General features: G+C 55.5%; 5 protein-coding genes across 5 annotated transcripts; 3 read left to right on the top strand and 2 right to left on the bottom strand.

Annotated features, from left to right (window-relative positions):
* Positions 1 to 1,657: 1,657 nt before the first annotated feature.
* Positions 1,658 to 4,630, top strand: J4E78_008965 (uncharacterized protein; the record flags this gene model as incomplete). The annotated part of the gene is made up of 2 exons (XM_049369563.1): positions 1,658 to 3,458; positions 3,507 to 4,630. 2 exons carry the CDS (start codon positions 1,658 to 1,660, stop codon positions 4,628 to 4,630), a joined length of 2,925 nt encoding a protein of 974 aa, XP_049218887.1.
* Positions 4,631 to 5,518: 888 nt separating this feature from the next.
* J4E78_008964 (uncharacterized protein) lies at positions 5,519 to 7,006 on the top strand (the record flags this gene model as incomplete). Its single annotated transcript, XM_049369562.1, has 1 exon — positions 5,519 to 7,006. One exon carries the CDS (start codon positions 5,519 to 5,521, stop codon positions 7,004 to 7,006), a length of 1,488 nt encoding a protein of 495 aa, XP_049218886.1.
* A 114-nt stretch (positions 7,007 to 7,120) lies between these two features.
* Positions 7,121 to 7,621, bottom strand: J4E78_008963 (uncharacterized protein; the record flags this gene model as incomplete). Its single annotated transcript, XM_049369561.1, has 2 exons — positions 7,121 to 7,401; positions 7,507 to 7,621. The coding sequence occupies 2 exons, from the start codon at positions 7,619 to 7,621 to the stop codon at positions 7,121 to 7,123; spliced, it is 396 nt and encodes a 131-aa protein (XP_049218885.1).
* A 736-nt stretch (positions 7,622 to 8,357) lies between these two features.
* Positions 8,358 to 10,825, bottom strand: J4E78_008962 (uncharacterized protein; the record flags this gene model as incomplete). Its single annotated transcript, XM_049369560.1, has 4 exons — positions 8,358 to 8,966; positions 9,025 to 9,988; positions 10,059 to 10,531; positions 10,664 to 10,825. 4 exons carry the CDS (start codon positions 10,823 to 10,825, stop codon positions 8,358 to 8,360), a joined length of 2,208 nt encoding a protein of 735 aa, XP_049218884.1.
* Positions 10,826 to 12,711: 1,886 nt separating this feature from the next.
* On the top strand, positions 12,712 to 17,961 carry J4E78_008961 (uncharacterized protein; the record flags this gene model as incomplete). The annotated part of the gene is made up of 3 exons (XM_049369559.1): positions 12,712 to 12,865; positions 12,915 to 17,628; positions 17,682 to 17,961. 3 exons carry the CDS (start codon positions 12,712 to 12,714, stop codon positions 17,959 to 17,961), a joined length of 5,148 nt encoding a protein of 1,715 aa, XP_049218883.1.
* Between the last annotated feature and the right edge of the window lie 459 nt (positions 17,962 to 18,420).

Here is an 18,420-nt window from a genome sequence, read left to right as displayed (position 1 = left end):
AGCGCAGTTCTGTTGGTAGATCGAGAAATCGGAACACCTGTTGATCGGCCATGGTCGAGAGAGAAGGTTGGAGAAATCTGTAGTTTGTATTGAAGTGGTCGTAGTAAGGAAAACGCCCGTAAAGTTTCAGTGGAGAAGTTTCGGGCAACGGCACTAAGAATTGCGCAATCCCATTACGTAGTGATTGAAAGTTCACTTAATCGTAGTCCAAGTTTGCCTATAGACGCTTTGTGCGAGATCACAAGGCTACATTTTGGTTGTCGTTCAGTGGTAGCGCGATGATCCGTGACGACGAGCTACCTACAACTTCCGCAATCCATACGGTACCGACATGAGAATCTGCTCTTGTTGAGAAGTATTGCGGTAAAAATTAAACTCGCGCGCGTGCGAATATCAGGGTTCGCTTTACCTATGGTCTGAGTAAGCTCCTAGCATACCTCTTGCGAGATGATTCGGCATTGCATCAATACTAGAAGTACGATCGAGAAGAGAAGCGCGTAACAATGTCTCATACAGAGATCGTTCCTGGCAGCGCCGCACTTGCGCATACAGTAGTCCCCACGCACCTCCAAGGAGGCGTGCATAACCGCCTCACCGGCATACGCTCGCGTGGTTCGTTGTCCGGTCAATGCCGGTGAGGTGTCGGAGAGACCGACAATTGAGTTTGGCTATATTGCGTGCATGAAGTGGCTGATGGTCAGCTTTTCGAGACCTCAGCCTTGTGTTGAGATTTGTGTGAAAGTGGTGTAACGTGGAAGCTTAGGAAACCTTACACAGGCATCAGAACCGAAAGGAAAGGCAAGCTAGTCTAACGCGGCTAGCACATGTCAGACGCCAAAAATAGCCCCATGACATTTTTCGGAGCTGAGGGAACAGGAGCGCGATGATGCAAATCCGCTCGCTTTGAGATAGTCCGTAATAGTGATGATGCAATCTGCCACTCTAGGCATTGAGCTCTTCGAACACGTCGCAAATGTCACGATCGCACAAGAAAAGCAAACCACTCAGTGTACAATAATGAGACGCGATATGTATAGTTTGCATACCCCAGGCGATACGCAGGGGCGGCTGCAGCTTCAGGCACGTTGAGCAGAGGAGGGCTTGCAACGCCGCCTAGACTAACAGCTGCTGTCCCCACTTGGCGTTCTTGTTTGCAGGTTCCATCCGCCGGGCTATGGGCACAGTGTATGTATCTGGATCCAGCGACGTTTGCTGCCGTCTCCTTGTGTCACTGGGATGCGGGAGTGCAGGCACAGAACGGGAAAGACGAAACGTCGATTGCGCCTTGGAAGCCTTGAACAGCAGAAAGGAGTTAGAGCCAGCCTGCAGGGAATTGGCAATAGCAGCACTGCCACGGCTCGCGATATCAGCAACTTGGTCCGGTGTTAGCTGCACCGGGACTGGTCTTGCCTTCTCCATGCCATTCCATTAGTTCCGCATGCCTGCACGTGCGGCGGCTTGGGCTGATCACCTACGCCGTGCATCTATGTAGCTCGATGCATTGTACTTGAGGAAAGCTGTCCAACCGCGCGATGCAGTCTTACCCGGGTATAGTCTATGGTTGCTCAGTCTCGTTTTATTATTAGCTGAGCGCGTCGTCTCCGCCCCGCCATCGACAACCTGCTCTGAGGCGGAGCTTGAAGCAGTCAACACTGCGATGCCTAACTTTCCATGGACCAAGTCGAATCGGTCGCACCAATCTGTCGACATTTCCTCGTCAGGGCAGCATTCGCCCGTACCACCTGGTAAGGAAGCATTTGGGCGCCCAATCGCCGGCGCCGCTGACGGGCAAGCGCTGGCAGTGAACGAGCACGTCGCCGCGCAGCGATACCATACTTCAGACAGCCAGCAGGCGCCTGTACAGGCTCAGCAGCCTCCTGTGCAACAACAGCAGGTCTCGGCTGGCGCTCCGCTGCAGAGCCAATATAGAGAACAGTTTCCTCAGCGCACGACAAGTCACAGGTTGAGTGCCCATCTCCCTCTGGGTCAGTCGTCGCCGTCGCAGGTTTACCAGCAACAACCCGGCCCCGCGCCAGTGTCTGGTGCTGAATCGCCTCATCGCGGCCCCTATCAGCCCCAGCCTGCGCCTTCTGCATACACGCCAGAAGCCAAGAAGCCATCGCTGCGCAGTCGCATCGCAGCCGGAGTCAAAGGGCACAAAGACCAGGAAGCCAAAGCACAGAAGAACGGTCTGGGCAGGCGACAGTCAGTCCGGAAGAGCGACCCCCGCGCGCAGGAGTATCAGGCGCAGGAAGAGAGCCGTGTGCAGCAGTGGCACCAGCACCAAGGGTCGACTGCTCATCTGCCCGCCTCGAACGAGCAAGACGAAGACAACCTCGACCCCTTCTTGCAGAAAGACGATACGCCCCAGGTACCGCCCAAGGACATTCAGTACCAACAGAGCCTGCAGCAGCCTCAGCAGTTTGCGCCGCAGCCGCGTCAGGAACAGCAGCCGTACAATCGGCCCCCACTTGACAGGGTAAGCACGGAGGGCAGCTATTCGACCCAAGGCGGGGTAGACCAATACAGCCCTGAGCAACACCAGGGCCAGGGTCTCCAGCAGCCACGGCACCAGCAACAGCAACAGCAACAGCAATACCAGAGCTACCAGCCAGCTGTCCAGCACCCACAAGCCCCGGGCGACTACCAGGCCTTCAACCCACAAACCGTGCCAAGCCCTCTGCTCCAGAACGCTCAGCTGCACGGCCAAGGTGGCCCAGTCTCGCAAGACATCCAGCAAACTTACTACCTGTACCAACAGCAGCAAGCTAAACTCCAGGCCCAGGGCCACTCGCCGCTAGACAACGCGCAGCAGAACACGCTCTATCCGCAGCAGTTTGCGTCGCAGCTTCAGCCGCATCAAGACCAGCAGCAACAGCCTCAACCTGGCCGGCCAGCCTCGCAGCAGCAGCTTGACCTGCAGCCCCCACAGGCGTCTCGCCAGCATCCTCAGATCGCGCAAGAGGCCCAGTCGATCGAGTCGCAGCGCCGTCCCCCTTCGTCCCACCAGCTCGCCCCGCCGTCTCCCCTCCAGCCGCCGTCCCACCAGCCCTACGACGCGCAGCATCCCCAGTCGTCCGATCTACTACCGACCAACATAACACCCCCGCACGCGCACGACAACATGGCGCCTAGTGCTCAGAGCAGTGCTAGGAACACCATCAGGAAAGCGAACGATGGCAGCCAACCACAGCCGGGCGCAACGTCGCGAGAGTCGTCCATGCTTTCACAGCCTCCCGCTCAAGGTCAGCCCCACGGTCAGCCGCCCGTGTCGCCGGGCCTGGCAACATTCGACGCTAACGTCGTTCCAACAGCTTCGCAAGGACAGCCATACCGCGGTGAGAAGCAGCCCCAGCAGGTCTCAGAAATGGGACGGGCAACGCCACCGCCGAGGACATCTGTCGCCGATATGTCAGAGGAGGAGATTGAGAAGCTACAAAAAGAGCACGACGTTTTACGTGAGTACATTCTCTTTGGACGAGCCGATTGCATCTAACATAATACAGGCGAAAAGTACCAAAAGGTCAAGCGATACTTTTTCGAGCAGCAATCACAGGTCCATCAGCTACAGAACACCCTCGCAAACCAGCGTTTGTCTTTGTCTCGTACATCCTGGGATGACACCGAATATGCAACACGCTTCAACCGATTGGACGGATTGATAGCACAGCTGTCCTTCTCGATTCGCAAAGACTGGAAGAGTATACCTACGTGGCTACACAAGGTAGTCAACAAGACAGCTGTCGAGACAGGCAAGCAAGAAATGACGGCTATCGGCCGCGCTGTCATCTCGCAGTGGCTGGTGGAGAACATATTCGAAAAGTACTTCCACCCAGACCTTGAGCCGGGCTTTTCGACGCAACTGCAGTCAATCGTCTCCAACATCCGCAAGTTCTCGCCGCCGTGTCATAGCGCCGAGGATGAAGACACGCTTGCTGCGAAGATTATCAACTGGCGGCTGGCCACACTGGAGGGCCTTGCCGACACTTTGAGAGCACCACAGGCCACAGCCAATCGCGAGGCGCTCACTGAAACACTTAACGAGAAGCTCATTGCGTTCCTCCAAATGCACTTGAATGACCCTGCGCCTCCAGATCTCAATGGAGGTGTGCCTATGATCATCGAACTCGCCATTGGCATCGCACAACATTTGCCCCTTGAAAGCCGTGAAGTACACATCGAGTACTTTTATCCTGATCATAGCATAGTTCCCGATTTCATGAAGATCGAGTCCGGCATCCCCGCGCTGACGGCGCCCATCGTGGAGCGGGACGATGCCGACAGAGCTTCGATCAGAAGCATGGCTTCCAGACCTGACGACAACATGTCGTTAGCGGAACAAGAGCAAGCACAGCTACAGGGAAGCCAACCACCAAGAGAAGATAAGAAGCGCGGCATGTTCGGTTTTGGTGGGTCAAAGAAGCCGACGGCTTCTCCTGCTACTCTGGGCAAGCGGGAATCGTCGCTCGGTCAAGGTGGCAGCCAGCAAAGTCTTACGCAACATCCGCCGGGTAGCTCTGGTGGACCAAAGGACGAAGCGCCGCCACCACGTGTGCGTATGTCCGCTGGTGTCTTTGTACAGATTCGCGGCAAGAGCATCTTGATCAAGGCGCCAGTGTACCAGACATGAGCGGCCCTGACGCGACAATGATAATGAAGATGGACGATTTGGATTGAGCGATCTAGCAAGCAAGCGTTTGGTTTATTTCCTTTTCCACTTCTACACAGTATGATTGGGTTCTGAGATTGGATCTACTGCATCTAAAGTATACCCAGGACGATTGATGGCGTGTTTTGGAGCGTTTCCTAGTCGACTTGGAGTGCATGCCGATACCCTCGTTGCTGTTACGGTTATGATTGGAAGAAGAATAAATTCTTTGGTATAATGAAAGATGTCTTGCTTTCTGAGCGGCTTTGCGTGAGTGAACGTGTGGAAGTCCGCTATTTGACCGCCCGCAGCACTGAGCTTCGAGGCCCGAAACCACGCTAATTGCGGCGTCTTTGGACTCCCATTGGCCTGCATCCGCACCTGCCCTTGTTTACCGAATCCAAACATTCTCGTCGCATGCTTGATAAGACTGTGTTGACGATGGAAGACATCGTCGTAACCCCGCAATTCAAATGTGAGCATAACGCGAAGGTCATACGCCTCGGCAGTTATTGATCAGTGCCAGCGACGAATGCCTCCGTCCCATCGCCGACCGCGACACACGCCGCATGCCTCAATGGCGCGCGCTTGCAGATACGCTGCCTTACCACCTTGGACATCGTGCGGAGTATAGCGATACCTTCAAGTCATGATCTTAGAAACTCGAGAATCGCCTGGTCAGCACCTACCCTACCACCACTGACCTCGTCCACGTCGCGACCCTCACCCAACTCGACACCACCCCGTCGATCCTCACGCACACCGCGACCATGCTCGAACCGCGTCCTCATTTCCGACGACGACACAACGCGCGTATACGATCTTCGCGACGAAAAATGGAACGCCGTGATAAGCAATGGCTCGGGCGGCATGGGCAAGAACGTGCATGCCGAGTTTGGCGCAAACGAGGATGAAGTCATTGTCTGGAGCGACTTCACCGCATGTGCCAAGATATGGTGTCTCAAGACTGGCAGGGCCGTAGAGATACGCGACCCGAAATTTGTAGGCAAAGACGGAAAGGGCTGGGGCTACCGGCCTGGCGAGGATACAGACTCAAGAGGTGGAAGACGGAGAGGCGGCGTTCTGGCACTGCTATGTCGTGCAGCAGGCGCTGATATTCTGTTGCTCCTAGCTCCAGGCACATACAAGGTCATCAATCGCGTCGAGCTTACGACAAGCGATGCGGCAGGGCTGAGATGGAGTCGCGACGGTCGCTGGCTGGCAGTCTGGGACGCAGCTTCTGCTGGCTACAAACTCCACATCTACACTGCTGACGGTCATTTGTATCGCGCCATGACCCGCGAACCCTCAGACGACGTCAGCGAGTGGGATGTGGAAGGCTTGGGTATCAAGACGCTTGAATGGGTACCTGGGAACGAATGTCTAGCTGTCGGTGGGTGGGACCGTCGCGTCCGTATCCTTTCTACACGAACCTTCGCACCAGTAGTTTTCCTGGATCACACACCCGTGATAGACGTGCCCAGCGCACCCGTATACAGCGAATATGTCGACAGCCAGGGCAACCGCAGCTTCACAACGTCGCAGCAGCCCGTCACACCTCCAAAAGCAGCCTTGGAGAAGAACGAAACCGGACTCATGAAGCAGGGTATCGGCATGTTGACCTTCAACGCAGACGGCACGTTATGTGCGACGCGCGACGATAGCACACCCTGCACAGTGTGGATCTGGGATCTAACCGTGCTCCGACCTCGGTGCATAATAATCCAATACAGTCCAGTTAAGAACCTGCTCTGGCATCCCGCCGATCCAAACCGTCTGCTCATCCAGACGACCCAAGACGAGCCCATCGTATACCTCTACACAGCCGCCACCTCCCATTCACCGTCATCCTCCACTTCTCATTCCACATCCGCCCACCAATCTTCTTTCCAACATCCCCCAGCTATCCTCACCTTGTCCTCGCAAATCAGCAAACCAGCAGGCGCAGCACCACCTCGATGGTCAACAACCTGGCTCTTCACCTCACCAGACAAGAAACCCGCACTCGTATTCGGTCATCAGCAGGCACACGTACTGGTGTGGCCTGAGGGCAAAGATAAGATCTTGCGCTTCGAGCGAGACGACGAGGATGAGCAGGAGGAGTCGGACGACAGTCTGTTTGATATACTCACTGGACGGACGCCGATACCTGAGTTGAATGGGGATAGTAGGGAGGAAGAAAGGATGGAGGAAGATGAGTTTGGGGATAGTGTAGGGACGGTGCAGGGGCTCGATGATACGTTTAGAGGGAAAGGGGGGAGGGAAGATATACATGATGATCGAGATGCCGAAGAGAGGGAGCAGAGTCTGTACGAAGAGGGTGTCTTGGGCGAGAGCGGGATGAGCGAGATGTTCTAACACTCAAACACTACACCTGTGGAGTTTTGACCATCTCTAAGAAATATACCCCTACAATTCTCTACTAAAACACCACAATCCCGAACATAAGCACCCTTCCCCATCACCTATAACCTATTTCTTCCCCCCATCCTCATCCTGGAACCCCCACCGCCCCGTCTGATCCAAGCCCAACGGATTCTGCCCCGTCTGCTCCTTCCCCGCAATACTCTCCGGCTTACTCTCATAGCTATCCTTGTTCTGGCCGCCCAGCAGCTCAGACTTTTCTTCTTCGTGGCCCATGAGGGGACCGAGTGCGGGACGCGTGGTGCCGCCGAGGGCGTTGCCGAGGGGGCCTGTGACGCCTTTTTCGAGGGGCGCGCCGAGGGGGCGGAGGGCTGTGCCGAGGACGTTGCCTGTTGTGGGTGTGGATGTTAGTAGGGGTTGGATAGGTTGGATGGGTTGGGAGGTGTGGTGGTGATCTGGGTAGGGAGGGTAGGGAGGGAGGAGAGGAGACGTACCGATAGGGTCTCCGACCTTGCTCAAAAGACCTCCTGATCCCTTCTTCTCCTCTTGCTCGTCATTCTGGGGCTCAGTCTGGATGTGCTGTTGCTGCGGCTCTTCCTTGTCTGACATGATGAACGATGTCGGCTCTTGAGTTTCTCGTGGCTTGGATTATGTAGGTTTGTTGATTGTTTATTTCAAGAATGTGAAATGCGGTAGGAGCTAGGAGTTTATGGAGTTAGTTGCCTAAGGGTCCTGAGCGCAACGGCTTTATGTTAGTTGCGCAGGTTACGCGGCGCGGCGCGTTTCCAAGCTTCGGGGTGGTTGTGACGTCACTTGTCATGGGTGGGGAGGTTTGACGCGCTCCCTTTCTTTTTGGTGGGGTACGGTACGCGACAAGGAGTTGACGACATCACCGCGGTCGTTGCACCGATCGAGGAATACAGGCGTGAGAGTAGAGATCTAATTTGACCAGGAAAGAACATATGATATAGTGAGCATGGTAGTAGACACTGAGAGCACCGTGCGGAACCTGTCTTCCGTTGATGTCCATGTGCACAAAACTCCACCAGATGCACGTGTTTCCACCACACTCAAAGGACAGCCAGAAGGAAGAAACAAATCCCGCTTCATCATCAAGATGATGCATTCTTCGCCGTGAATTCGCAGTACGCAAAGCAAAAAGAAACAATTTGATGAAACACTTTTGAATGTGCAAGAGGAGACGCGCTCAATGGTCCCGCGTTGGTTGGAGCTCTCAACGGTTGACGCTACGGCGAAGTCGTCTTGCAACTGCACTGTCAGTGTTTGATATCTGATATCAGCGTAAGCCACTTACTGTTTTGGGCAGCAACATGTACTACCGTGTTCAACCCGCTACAGTGGGACGAGCGCTCGGATCGATATCCTCCTTGGTATGATGCGCAAAGATCGAGACGTCGATGACCTTGTCATGCTTGTATCCCACCCTCGGAAGTCTACCAACTCGGATAAACTTGCAAGCGCTTAGAAAGTTGCCTCGCCAATCAGCATCCAAGTCATCGCCATTCTCGTGGTGAACGTTGAGCAAGACGGTCTTGACAACTCTTGACGGCCCTGTCTTGAGATAGTCGAAGTTGTTGACATACTCGTATCCACCACGGGCGCGATAGCTGGTATCGACCATCTCCAAAAGTCGATCCACGAGACACTTGCCGATTCCCTTAGAAACGAACCCTGGGTGGACAAACAACTCCATCTCGAATGTGTAGCGGTATAGAGTCGCTTGACCACAGAAGTCGTCGAGGTGGATGAAACCAACTATCTTTTCGTTGACATAGCCCGGGTCGACCCGGTGCTGGTTGCTCTTGGAGACGGCTACTAGGTACGGGAGGCCTGCGCTGGTAATATCCGTGATTCTCGCAGCGATTTGAGCCACAGTGCGTTCGTCGAACTCGGTTGCGAAGATGGTATCCCTGACATAAAAGTTGTAGATCTCCTATAATCGGTGTTAGCAGAACATGTGTTTCTGATGCAATTCAAGACATTCAACTTACTGCGATGCCCCGGACATCCATCGCCTGAATGGGTCGAATATATATATTGGCTTCAGGGCGCAACCGACGGTCCACCATCGGTTGAACAGGAGCCTTTGACTCTGGTATGGGACGGTTCCGTTTCGCCATCGTTTTGCGATACTTGTCCTCTTTATGCTTCTTCACTGCCTGGACCTTGGCTTCAGCGGAAGCTAACTGATGAGGTTCATTCGTTTCCGGGTCAACCCTAAGTTCTGGAGCTGCCAGAGCGTGGAGATAGCTAGACACGTGTGTGAGGCGCTTCTGGTCCTGGCTGTCACTGGAATCGATGTGCTCTTCATAGATGATATCCTCGTAAAGCTCCCACCAAGGTAAGTAGTCGATGAGATCGTTGTTGTCTACCAGTTCAGGCTCGGACTTCGTTGTTACAAGTTTCTGCCAGTTCGTCCTAAGATTGTCGCCCTCAATCTTTACCTCCAGCCAGTAGCGAGGTGCAACTTCTTTGCCGAGAGTGAACGTGTTGGGTGGGAGGTAAACTTGGACCTTGTATTCGTCAGGGATTGCCGCAGCCCATCGCTCTATGTTAGCGCCAAAATGACGGTCTGCGTGACCTTTGCGTCCGGTCCAAGTCTCAGGAGCGGGCAGCCAGTTACCATCCCAGTCCGTCAGCTTCCTGGCGTCGTAATCCGGGTCTCCATTGCTGTCAGACCTGAAGCCGACGCCGCCATCACTGTCGCTGCTTGAGGGTATATACTTCATATCTTTTGCCTTGGGCCAGACTGTCTTCTTGTAGGGCTGTGGACCTCGGGGCCATCGTGGATTTCCCGGAGCTTTGGTAGTGGGAGGAGACTCGACCTTGGGCTGGTCCCAGCCGTTGTAGGTGGTGGGCTCAGGCATCGCAGATCCACGCAGCCCGTTCTTCCCATTGCTGGGCGACGTTGTTGGTGACGAAGCAGACGAATCTTGCTGATGATTCGCACCGTTGCTGCATACGTGTTAGTAAACCTGAATTGTATGATGTCTGTCACGGCATCGAGGCGCGATGGTAGACTTACGAGATGAGATCAGGCTTGCTGCTCATCCCGAGCTTCGACTGATTGGACGTAGAACGCGATCCATTGACAGCAACACCGCTGTCATGGGCAGAGTCTGCCTTTCCACCGTCGGCAGAGCTGCGGTTGCGGAGGTGAGGAGGGACGTAAACACTCGCTTTTCCGTTGGATGGCCCGGCCATGTTGTTGCCAATTTTCTTCTTCTTGTTGCGCGGGGATCTCTTGTTAGGCGGCTTCTGATTATTTACTGGGTCCGTGGGGCGGGGTGTAGTTGGAGAAGTAAGGTTGGCAGGTTCGACGGTACTAGCGTGGTGAGCGGTTGCCTTACCACGGCCGTTTCGACGCGGTTGCTTGGGTACGTTAGAGAATTCGGATTGCCGAGCTAGCCAGCTATCCGGGTCGTCTGGTTGTACGGGATCGTTCTCCTCAGCTGCGAATGGCACCCAGTGACGATGTCCAGATTGAGGCTTGTTAAGCTAGTGTTGTGTGTTAGTTGTGTTGTAAGAGTTGGTGAAGTGGGAAGACTGGGTGCAAGTGACAAGACTTATATGCCGTCACTCTGGGGCGGTATGAAGTCGGCACGGGAAGCGAGGTGCGCCTTCACTTACCGAGAGGTTTCCGAAGTCCTTTTCCTGCTGCCCAGTCATGGGTTCTTTGGCGAGCTTCGTGTCGACCTGAGCATCTTTGACCGTAGCATCGTCCAGCTCGATCAATGTAGGCAGCGGAGGCAGTGTACTGCGCGGGCACCAATTACGCGCGGTGCGGCTCATGATGCAGGTTTCCGATACTTCTGACTGGGAAGAGAACGAGAGGGCCCCAAACAATGCTAATGGGAGCAGAAGGAGCGACCAAAACGAAGAAGAAGAAGATATCCTTGAGATGTAGAAGCATCCAAAGGCCTGAGTCACGGTTTGCTAGTGATGAGTCTGCCTAATAAGTTTGGCGAGAGCATGCCAGCTTCGCCTCACCTCACCTCTTTCCTCATTGAATTTTACCTTGCCATGACACAACCCACGTGTTTACCGCTAGTGCCTACCGAGAACTGCAGGCAGCCACGATGGAAACAGAACATTACGGAAAGAGTTACCGATGCGACATCAAGACGTACCCAAATACACAGTGTCTTGAGACAACAAATGAACGTCTATCTGATGAAATCGACGAACGGATAATTAGACGAAATTTCCTGAGGGATTTTCCAGATTATAATCACTGATATAAAGTGGCAGGCGAGATGGAAGATTTCCGAAATTGCCGGAAGGCAACGTGATAACGGTGATGTTACTTTAGCATGCAATACCGTCACTTGGGCAGATGCAAGTGTCCGTAAACAGTTTAGCCGATAAAGGGACGAGCTCCACACTTACTTGACTGACTGCCTGACAGACTGACAGAACCCGAAAAGTGAAACGCACAAAATGCTGTCAATACTACGGAAGGCGCATCTCAAGGACAAGGAGATGCGAATCTTGATGCTGTGCGTATTCCAAGAGTTTTTGCGAGATCGGAGGCTCACTGCATCAGTGGGCTTGACAATGCGGGAAAGACGACCATTGTGAAGAAGATCATGAACGAGGATGTGAACAGTGTCAGCCCTACGCTTGGTTTCATCATCAAGACGATCGAGTATGATGGGTACGTATGACAAACCTTGGCCGCCTGATGAGACTGACGGAACAGTTACAAACTCAATATATGTACTGCACCTGGTTGTTCCCTCACAAGCGTGTACTAACAGCACAGGGGATGTCGGTGGCCAGAAGACATTGCGGACGTACTGGAAGAATTATTTTGAGAAGACTGACACGCTCATCTGGGTTGTCGATGCGACTGACCGCGAGCGGATAGACGATTGTCGACAGGAATTGGCGGGGTTGCTGCTGGAAGAGGTTTGCACAAGCATGAACCCTCCCAAGCGTCACGAGCTAACGAAAGAAGCGTTTGTCTGGAGCCAGTCTGCTTGTGTTCAAAAACAAGAGCGATGTGCCGGGGTCCATGACGGAAGACGAGATTCGCGAGGTGGGTGAGGGCTTAGGAAGATGTTGAGCCTGGTTGGCGGGCCAATGCTGACGGCGGCGTACAGGGACTGCGACTCGACGCCATCAAGACACACAAATGGCACATTATGGCCTGCAGTGCCATGACGGGAATGAACTTGCAGGAGGGGCTGGAGTGGGTGGTGCAGGATGCAAAGGCGCGACTGTTCTTGTATTGATGCTTGCCGGCATGCATCGCGGTGCCAGGGGCACGGCAGCCCAAAGGCTGGATGCGGGTAGTATAGCGGTAGTCGAATGACAAGCTCCAACCGCCCAAGTGTGGAGCTGGCGTCGACCGGCCGCAGCTGGACGTCGATGGTATAAACAAACAGCCACCGAGGCCGTCTGGACGACCTGCATCCCTCTATCTCGCTGCTTCTCTTCATCATTCGCTCATTTGGTGCTACCTGTCCGCGGGCTTACGTCGACATCGCATCTGAAACATACCCGAGCATTCTGGCTAGGAATGACATAACCGAGTCAAAGTAATTTAACGACCGTCTAGCTCCCAGATCCGCCTGGGATTCATCTCACTGCCGAGCAGCTTCAATCCTTGCGCATAACTCCCGTAGCGCACATTGGCCAGTGATAGCCTGCCTTTCTCGTCGCCCACAAGCACCATGGCGTCCGACGAGAGGGAAATCGACCCTTCCGAGTTTGTGCAGCGGATTCAACGGCTGGGCGACCAGCGGGACCGCGAAGATGCCGAGCGTGTCAAGAAGCTCGAAGAGGAGCTTATACAGGGCCGCAGCGAGCGACTAGCGCGCAGAGCAGGTTTGTTTTTATGCCCGTTAGAGTTCACGACGGCTGTTGACCCAAACAGAGCGAGCCCGCTCCATCTCCCCCGACAAGCCATATACGCCCCAGTCCCCGCGCTCTCAAGCTGCCACGCCCCGAACGGTGCAGGAAAAGGCTGCCAGCACGCCCACGCCCGCCATGAGCCCGCCAAGTCAAGACGCCGCCCGCGACGACTCGCTGCAGCGCCTCACGAGCTCGCCCACGCCCTCCGCCCTCGACGACACCGAGCCCAAGAAGCCCGCCACCAGCGCCGCCGCATTGGGGCGCTCCGGCACCCTATCGTGGAACCAGAGGCCCAAGTCCGGCAGCATACGGCGGCCGCTGTCAGTCGCATCGCGGTCCCCCGAGCGCCCGTCAGCCAGCAACACGCCCGAGCCGCCCTCGTCGCCCGAGGCCAATCCCTCCAGAACCTCCATCGCCGCCTCGCTAGGCGCCAAGGACCCAGCGTTCTTCCGACAGACACAGGACAGTGGAAGGGGCGCAGCGGCATACAGGAAAAACCAGGACGAGGCAGCTTCAGAGACAGGTTCCGTGTCGGGCAGGAGACAGCTGCCGGGCATGTCACGCGAGTCTACAACAGAGCCCGAGGTCAGTAGCCCGCCTGCCGAAAGCATACGCTCCAGCTCGCCCGGCTCTCGCGGCGGCTCGGTACGCGGCAGCGCCATGCTGAGCAACCGCTTTTCCACCAACACGTCGGTATCAGGGGGCGACGCTGAGCCGCTCGCCAAGGGGCGCTCTCCTCTCCCAACGCTCGACTCGCAAAAGTTCGCCCCGCCGTCTGAACAAGGCTCCTCGATCGACGGTGGGGACAGCGAACGTGCCGCACGCGCCCTTGCCATGTCGCCGACACAAGGGAGGATTTCGCCCGAACGGGAACGATCTGCCTCGCCTACCAAGGGCATGGGCGGCTTCGTGCAAAGCGCGATGCTCAAACGCAGCGATAGCGTAAGCAAGCGGTGGAGCACCCAGACACCGCCAGTCCTGAGCAGACAAAACTCTACCCTGAGCAACCGCGGAAGTGCCATAACAGGCTACGGCTCACTCTCCGGCCTCGACCGACCTAGTCTGAGCAGAGACAACTCCATCGAACCTTCGTCCTCCTCGCGTCCCGCCTCGAGCTACAGCAATGCGACCATCACGGGCGCCGACAAAGACAGCGCACCCAAAGACGAGTTCGTGAAGCCAGCCCTCCCTCACCGTCACAGCCGAGCCAAGTCTGTCGCGTCCACCTTCAGCGACAAGGACGCACTCAACGACGACTTCTCGCCCCCGAGCCCCTCGAAGCGGTGGAGCCCTACAAAGTCGACTTGGCTGGAGAGCGCGCTGAGCAGGCCAGAGTCGCCCAAGCCCAAGCAAGCAGCGCCGGCGCAGCCTGCGTGGATGGCAGAGATCAACCGCATCAAGCAACAGCGCAGTAGTGTTGACCTGGGCAAAGGCAGCCCGTTCGGAGAGCCATCGTCTGGTCGCACCTCGCCCATCAAGGACATACAACTGAAGCCTGTCGGTCTTCGCCGACCCGAGTCCCCCAAGAAGGAGGAAGGCGCTGAGCCCATGAAGATGGAGACAGTCAAGGAGCAGTCACCCAGCCCAACACCCGCATTGGCACCGAAGCCCTTGTTCGCCAAGAAGTCGGAATCCAAGCTCGCGACTGAGACACCAGCAGCGGTAGTTGAGCCTGAAGTCGTCAAGGACGCTCCTGAAAAGGCTGCTGTAGAAGCACCCGCTCCTACCCCCACCAAATCGCAATCACCGCCGCCAACAGCTGAACAGCCAGCAACGCCCACCGAAGGCAAGCCGGTGGCATCGCGATTCACACAGGATACAGGTCGTGGGTCTCCAGCGGCGAGGCCGAAAACCCCACCCAAGAAGGACTTCCGCGCCGGGTTGAAGCCACGCCGACCGCCGCCTGACAATTCGAAGAAGGATGGCGAGGTCAATGAGTTGCAGAACGTCTTTGGCCGGCTACGAAAGGCCGAAACCAAGAACTATGTTGCGCCTGACGTGCTCAAGGATAACATCACACGAGGGAAGACCGCGCTTAACGTGACTGGTGGGCCCAAGCCTACAGTCCGGAAAGACGAGTTCAGGGAGAGCCTCATTAAGAGGAAATCCACCATCTTTGACAAGGCCCAGGAAGAGGGCTCGGCATTGAAGCGATCCGACAGCGCATCGAAACCATCTCCTCCAACACCAGAAGCTATTGCAAAGAAAAAGGGCCTGAGCCGAGCAGACAGTGACCCAAAGGCTGGCGCTCCGAAAGAACCAGAACCCATACCAGAAGCTCTGGTCAGGAGGAAGAGTTTAGCTGCAAACAAGGCCATCATGAATGATAAGCCAGCACAGCCCGCATCCTCTACGACAAAAGAGCCAGCCATGTCTGGCAAGCTCGCGGGTCGCTTCAACCCTGCACTAGCCGGTATGCTCGCTCGAGGGCCACCACCTCTTGCGACGAACAAGTCTACATCAAGTGCTGAGGTAGACGTGTCTCCTACCAGGCCTGCGCAAGAAGAGAAGACTGGACCTGCCCCAGAGCTGCAACACATGACCAAGGGTCGCGCCCGCGGACCGAAGCGAAGGGCGCCGAAATCCACGACTGCCGGACCGGAAAAGACTCAGGACAAGGCTCAGGACAAGGCTCAGGACAAGGTTGAGGAAAAGGCTCAAGAGAAGGTACCTACTGCTGCTGTTGCTCCTTTGGTGAAACCAGAGCATGTCCTTCCTAGCTCCGAGGTTTCCAAGACTAACGGAAAATCAGAGGAGCGACCAGTAGCCAGGACGCCGGTCAGACAGTCGTCGACTGATAAGCCTGCCACGCCTGCCAAATCATCGCGCATCTCTTCCGGAAATTTCGGAAAGACGTCCACTCCGGAGCTTCCCAAGAAGCCAGAGTCTCTGGAGCTCGACCGAAGAGTATCTGGACCCCAAGCCACCCCGAAGACGCCACGGCCCGAGTCTATCAACTCACCGAAACCATCATCACCCAGAGTACCGAACAAGCCAACATCTCAAGAATTTGAAAGACGCGTCTCTGGATCGCATAGCACGCCGATGAAGTCTCCACTACCAAAGCCAGTCGAAACACCAACGTCCGCATCACCCACACCGACACCGACATCGCATTCTCGATTCTCCCGTCCACTCCCGACGTTGCCGCAAACAGTGCCTTCAAAACCAGCAGCGGAGAGTCCTAGATCAACGCCACTTAGGGAAATATCAACACCCAATGTAGAGATCTCACCAGCTAAGGATGAGCCCTCGCCCGAGAAGACGACGTTTTCCTCGGTCAAGAGCGCCACCACGCTATGGGGTAGGTCGTCGGCGTCTTCATCACCCGCTCCAACAAGGGTGAAGTCCCCCATCAAGCTACCAACGCAAGCGGACGAACAAGCTGCGATGAAGGACGCCGGACTGGTTCACTCATCAGAGCCAGAAACCAAGGCCCTTCCCAACCCGCCACAGCCCAGCCAACAGTCACCGACTGAATCGAAACCTCTGCCACCAAAGCCGAAGCCTGTTGGCCTGGGCTTCAGCCTTGGAAGTCTGGGAGGATTTGTCGCGTCTCGGTCACGGGACTCAAGTCCTCAATTACCCAAGAACGCGCCTATGTCACCACCAGGAAGCGCCAACAGGCCATTCTCAGAGCCATCCATTGTATCGCCAACCATCCCAAAGCACGACGGGATGTTTGCCGACTTCTTTGATGAAGCGCCCGTCACAGAGGGCCAGCTTCCCGACAACGTAGACACTATGTACACACTAAAATCGCCACCACTTGACCTTGGTCCGTCAGGAAAGATTCGTACATTACGCAAGCAGATCCAAGAAGTAACCGGTGACGGGAGACTTACATCTATACCCATGCAAGAAGAGCATATCTTGTTCCAAGATTCAATGTACTTGTGCACGCACGTCTATGGTGATGCAAGGGGCGGAAGACACACGGACGTGTACCTATGGGCCGGCAATGGTGTGCCCGAACCTACTCTGGATGATGTGCAACTCTTCGCAAAGAACCACGCACGACAAAACCAAGGGACACTTCTAGTCATCCGTCAAGGTCAAGAGACACCGAACTTCTTTGAGGCTCTGGGTGGTATTGTCATCACACGACGTGGCGCAAAGCCAGGATCCAAGGAGTTCATGCTTTGCGGCCGTCGCCATCTCGGACACCTCGCCTTTGATGAAGTAGACTACTCTCTCAAGAGCCTATGCTCCGCCTTTCCCTACCTCGTCTCCACTTCGACCGGCAAGGTATACTTATGGAAAGGTCGCGGCTGTTCCGCTGAGGAGGTGTCCGGTGCTCGCCTCATGGGCATGGACCTTGCGCCCACGGGCGACTACAACGAGATCGACGAGGGTGCCGAACCTCAAGCCTTCCTCAACAACACATTTCCTCCCTCTCAAGTGCCAGCAAAGGGTCCTGCCATCCCACGCTCAGCAGACCACTGGCGCTACAAAGCCACCTCGGATAAGTACCGCGTGCGTCTCTACAAGATTGAACAAACGACCGGCCAACCGGCAGGATGGGGCCAAGCACTCCAGGTGAGCAGCTCCTTTTTCGCACCGCTGCTGCGGAGACCGTCTTGGAACGCTGCTGAACAGAGGCCACAGACGCCGCTTACGCCCAAGACGCCGCACGGTGCTGTCAAGACCGAGGTCAAGGAGATTATGCCTTTCTCGCAGAGGGATCTGGAGCCGGAGAACGTATATGTACTTGACGCGTTCTTCGAGATGTACATGTAAGTTGCCCCGTCATTGCAGATGTCTGCCACAGTTCACTAATTCTTCGCAGTATCGTTGGCCCCTTGTCTCGCACACAAGCGCCTGCATTCTCCACGGCTCTGATGTTCGCGCAAGCGTACGGCATGCTCGCTGTATCGGAAGAAGACCGTCCGTTCATGCCCGTGACTACGGTCGTACTAGAAGGTGTACCTCGCGACATGAAGGTTCTGTTCCGACACTGGGACGACAAGCTCATCCCCGCTGCTGGCTTGATGAGCGGTAAACTTGGCCGAGGCAAGAGTTTGAGGATCGTCGGTCTGGAGAAAGCCATTGAGGCTACGCGGCGCTAGAGGGTGGACGAAAGCATTCGTGCTTGTTACTGTGTTGTCAGGAGCGTCTCGAAGGCGAATTGCATTGTTGCGCCTTACCTTCCATGTACATAAGTTATGCCTGCACTATATTCGGCGGCAGGTGCCCTAGGCTTGCACAACGGCGTCGCGGCGTCACTACGGACCGGCCTATGGCTGAAGTCGTTGAGGCAGTATTCTCGCTCACGCGACCTGTATATCATTACGTTGCTCAATCTTGTTCCCGGTTGATATCTGTTTCTCATTTCAACGGCCTTGTTTTCCAGCTGATGAAGAAACAACATCAATCTAGACCGTTGGAAAAGAACGTCGTCGTGAACATAAACGTGGGCCCAGAACGTCAACAGAGCATGATCGGAAATGAGAGGGAGGTTCCCGCGGCGGGTACGCGATGTTTCAGCTGAACCGATGCAGGAACTGTTCACCCGCACTGGGCCGTAT

The sequence above is a fragment of the Alternaria triticimaculans genome (assembly GCF_023758025.1).
Source record: "Alternaria triticimaculans strain BMP 0046 chromosome Unknown scaffold_17, whole genome shotgun sequence".
NCBI classification, from domain to species: Eukaryota; Fungi; Ascomycota; class Dothideomycetes; order Pleosporales; family Pleosporaceae; genus Alternaria; species Alternaria triticimaculans.
This window is presented reverse-complemented; position numbering and strand designations above follow the sequence as displayed.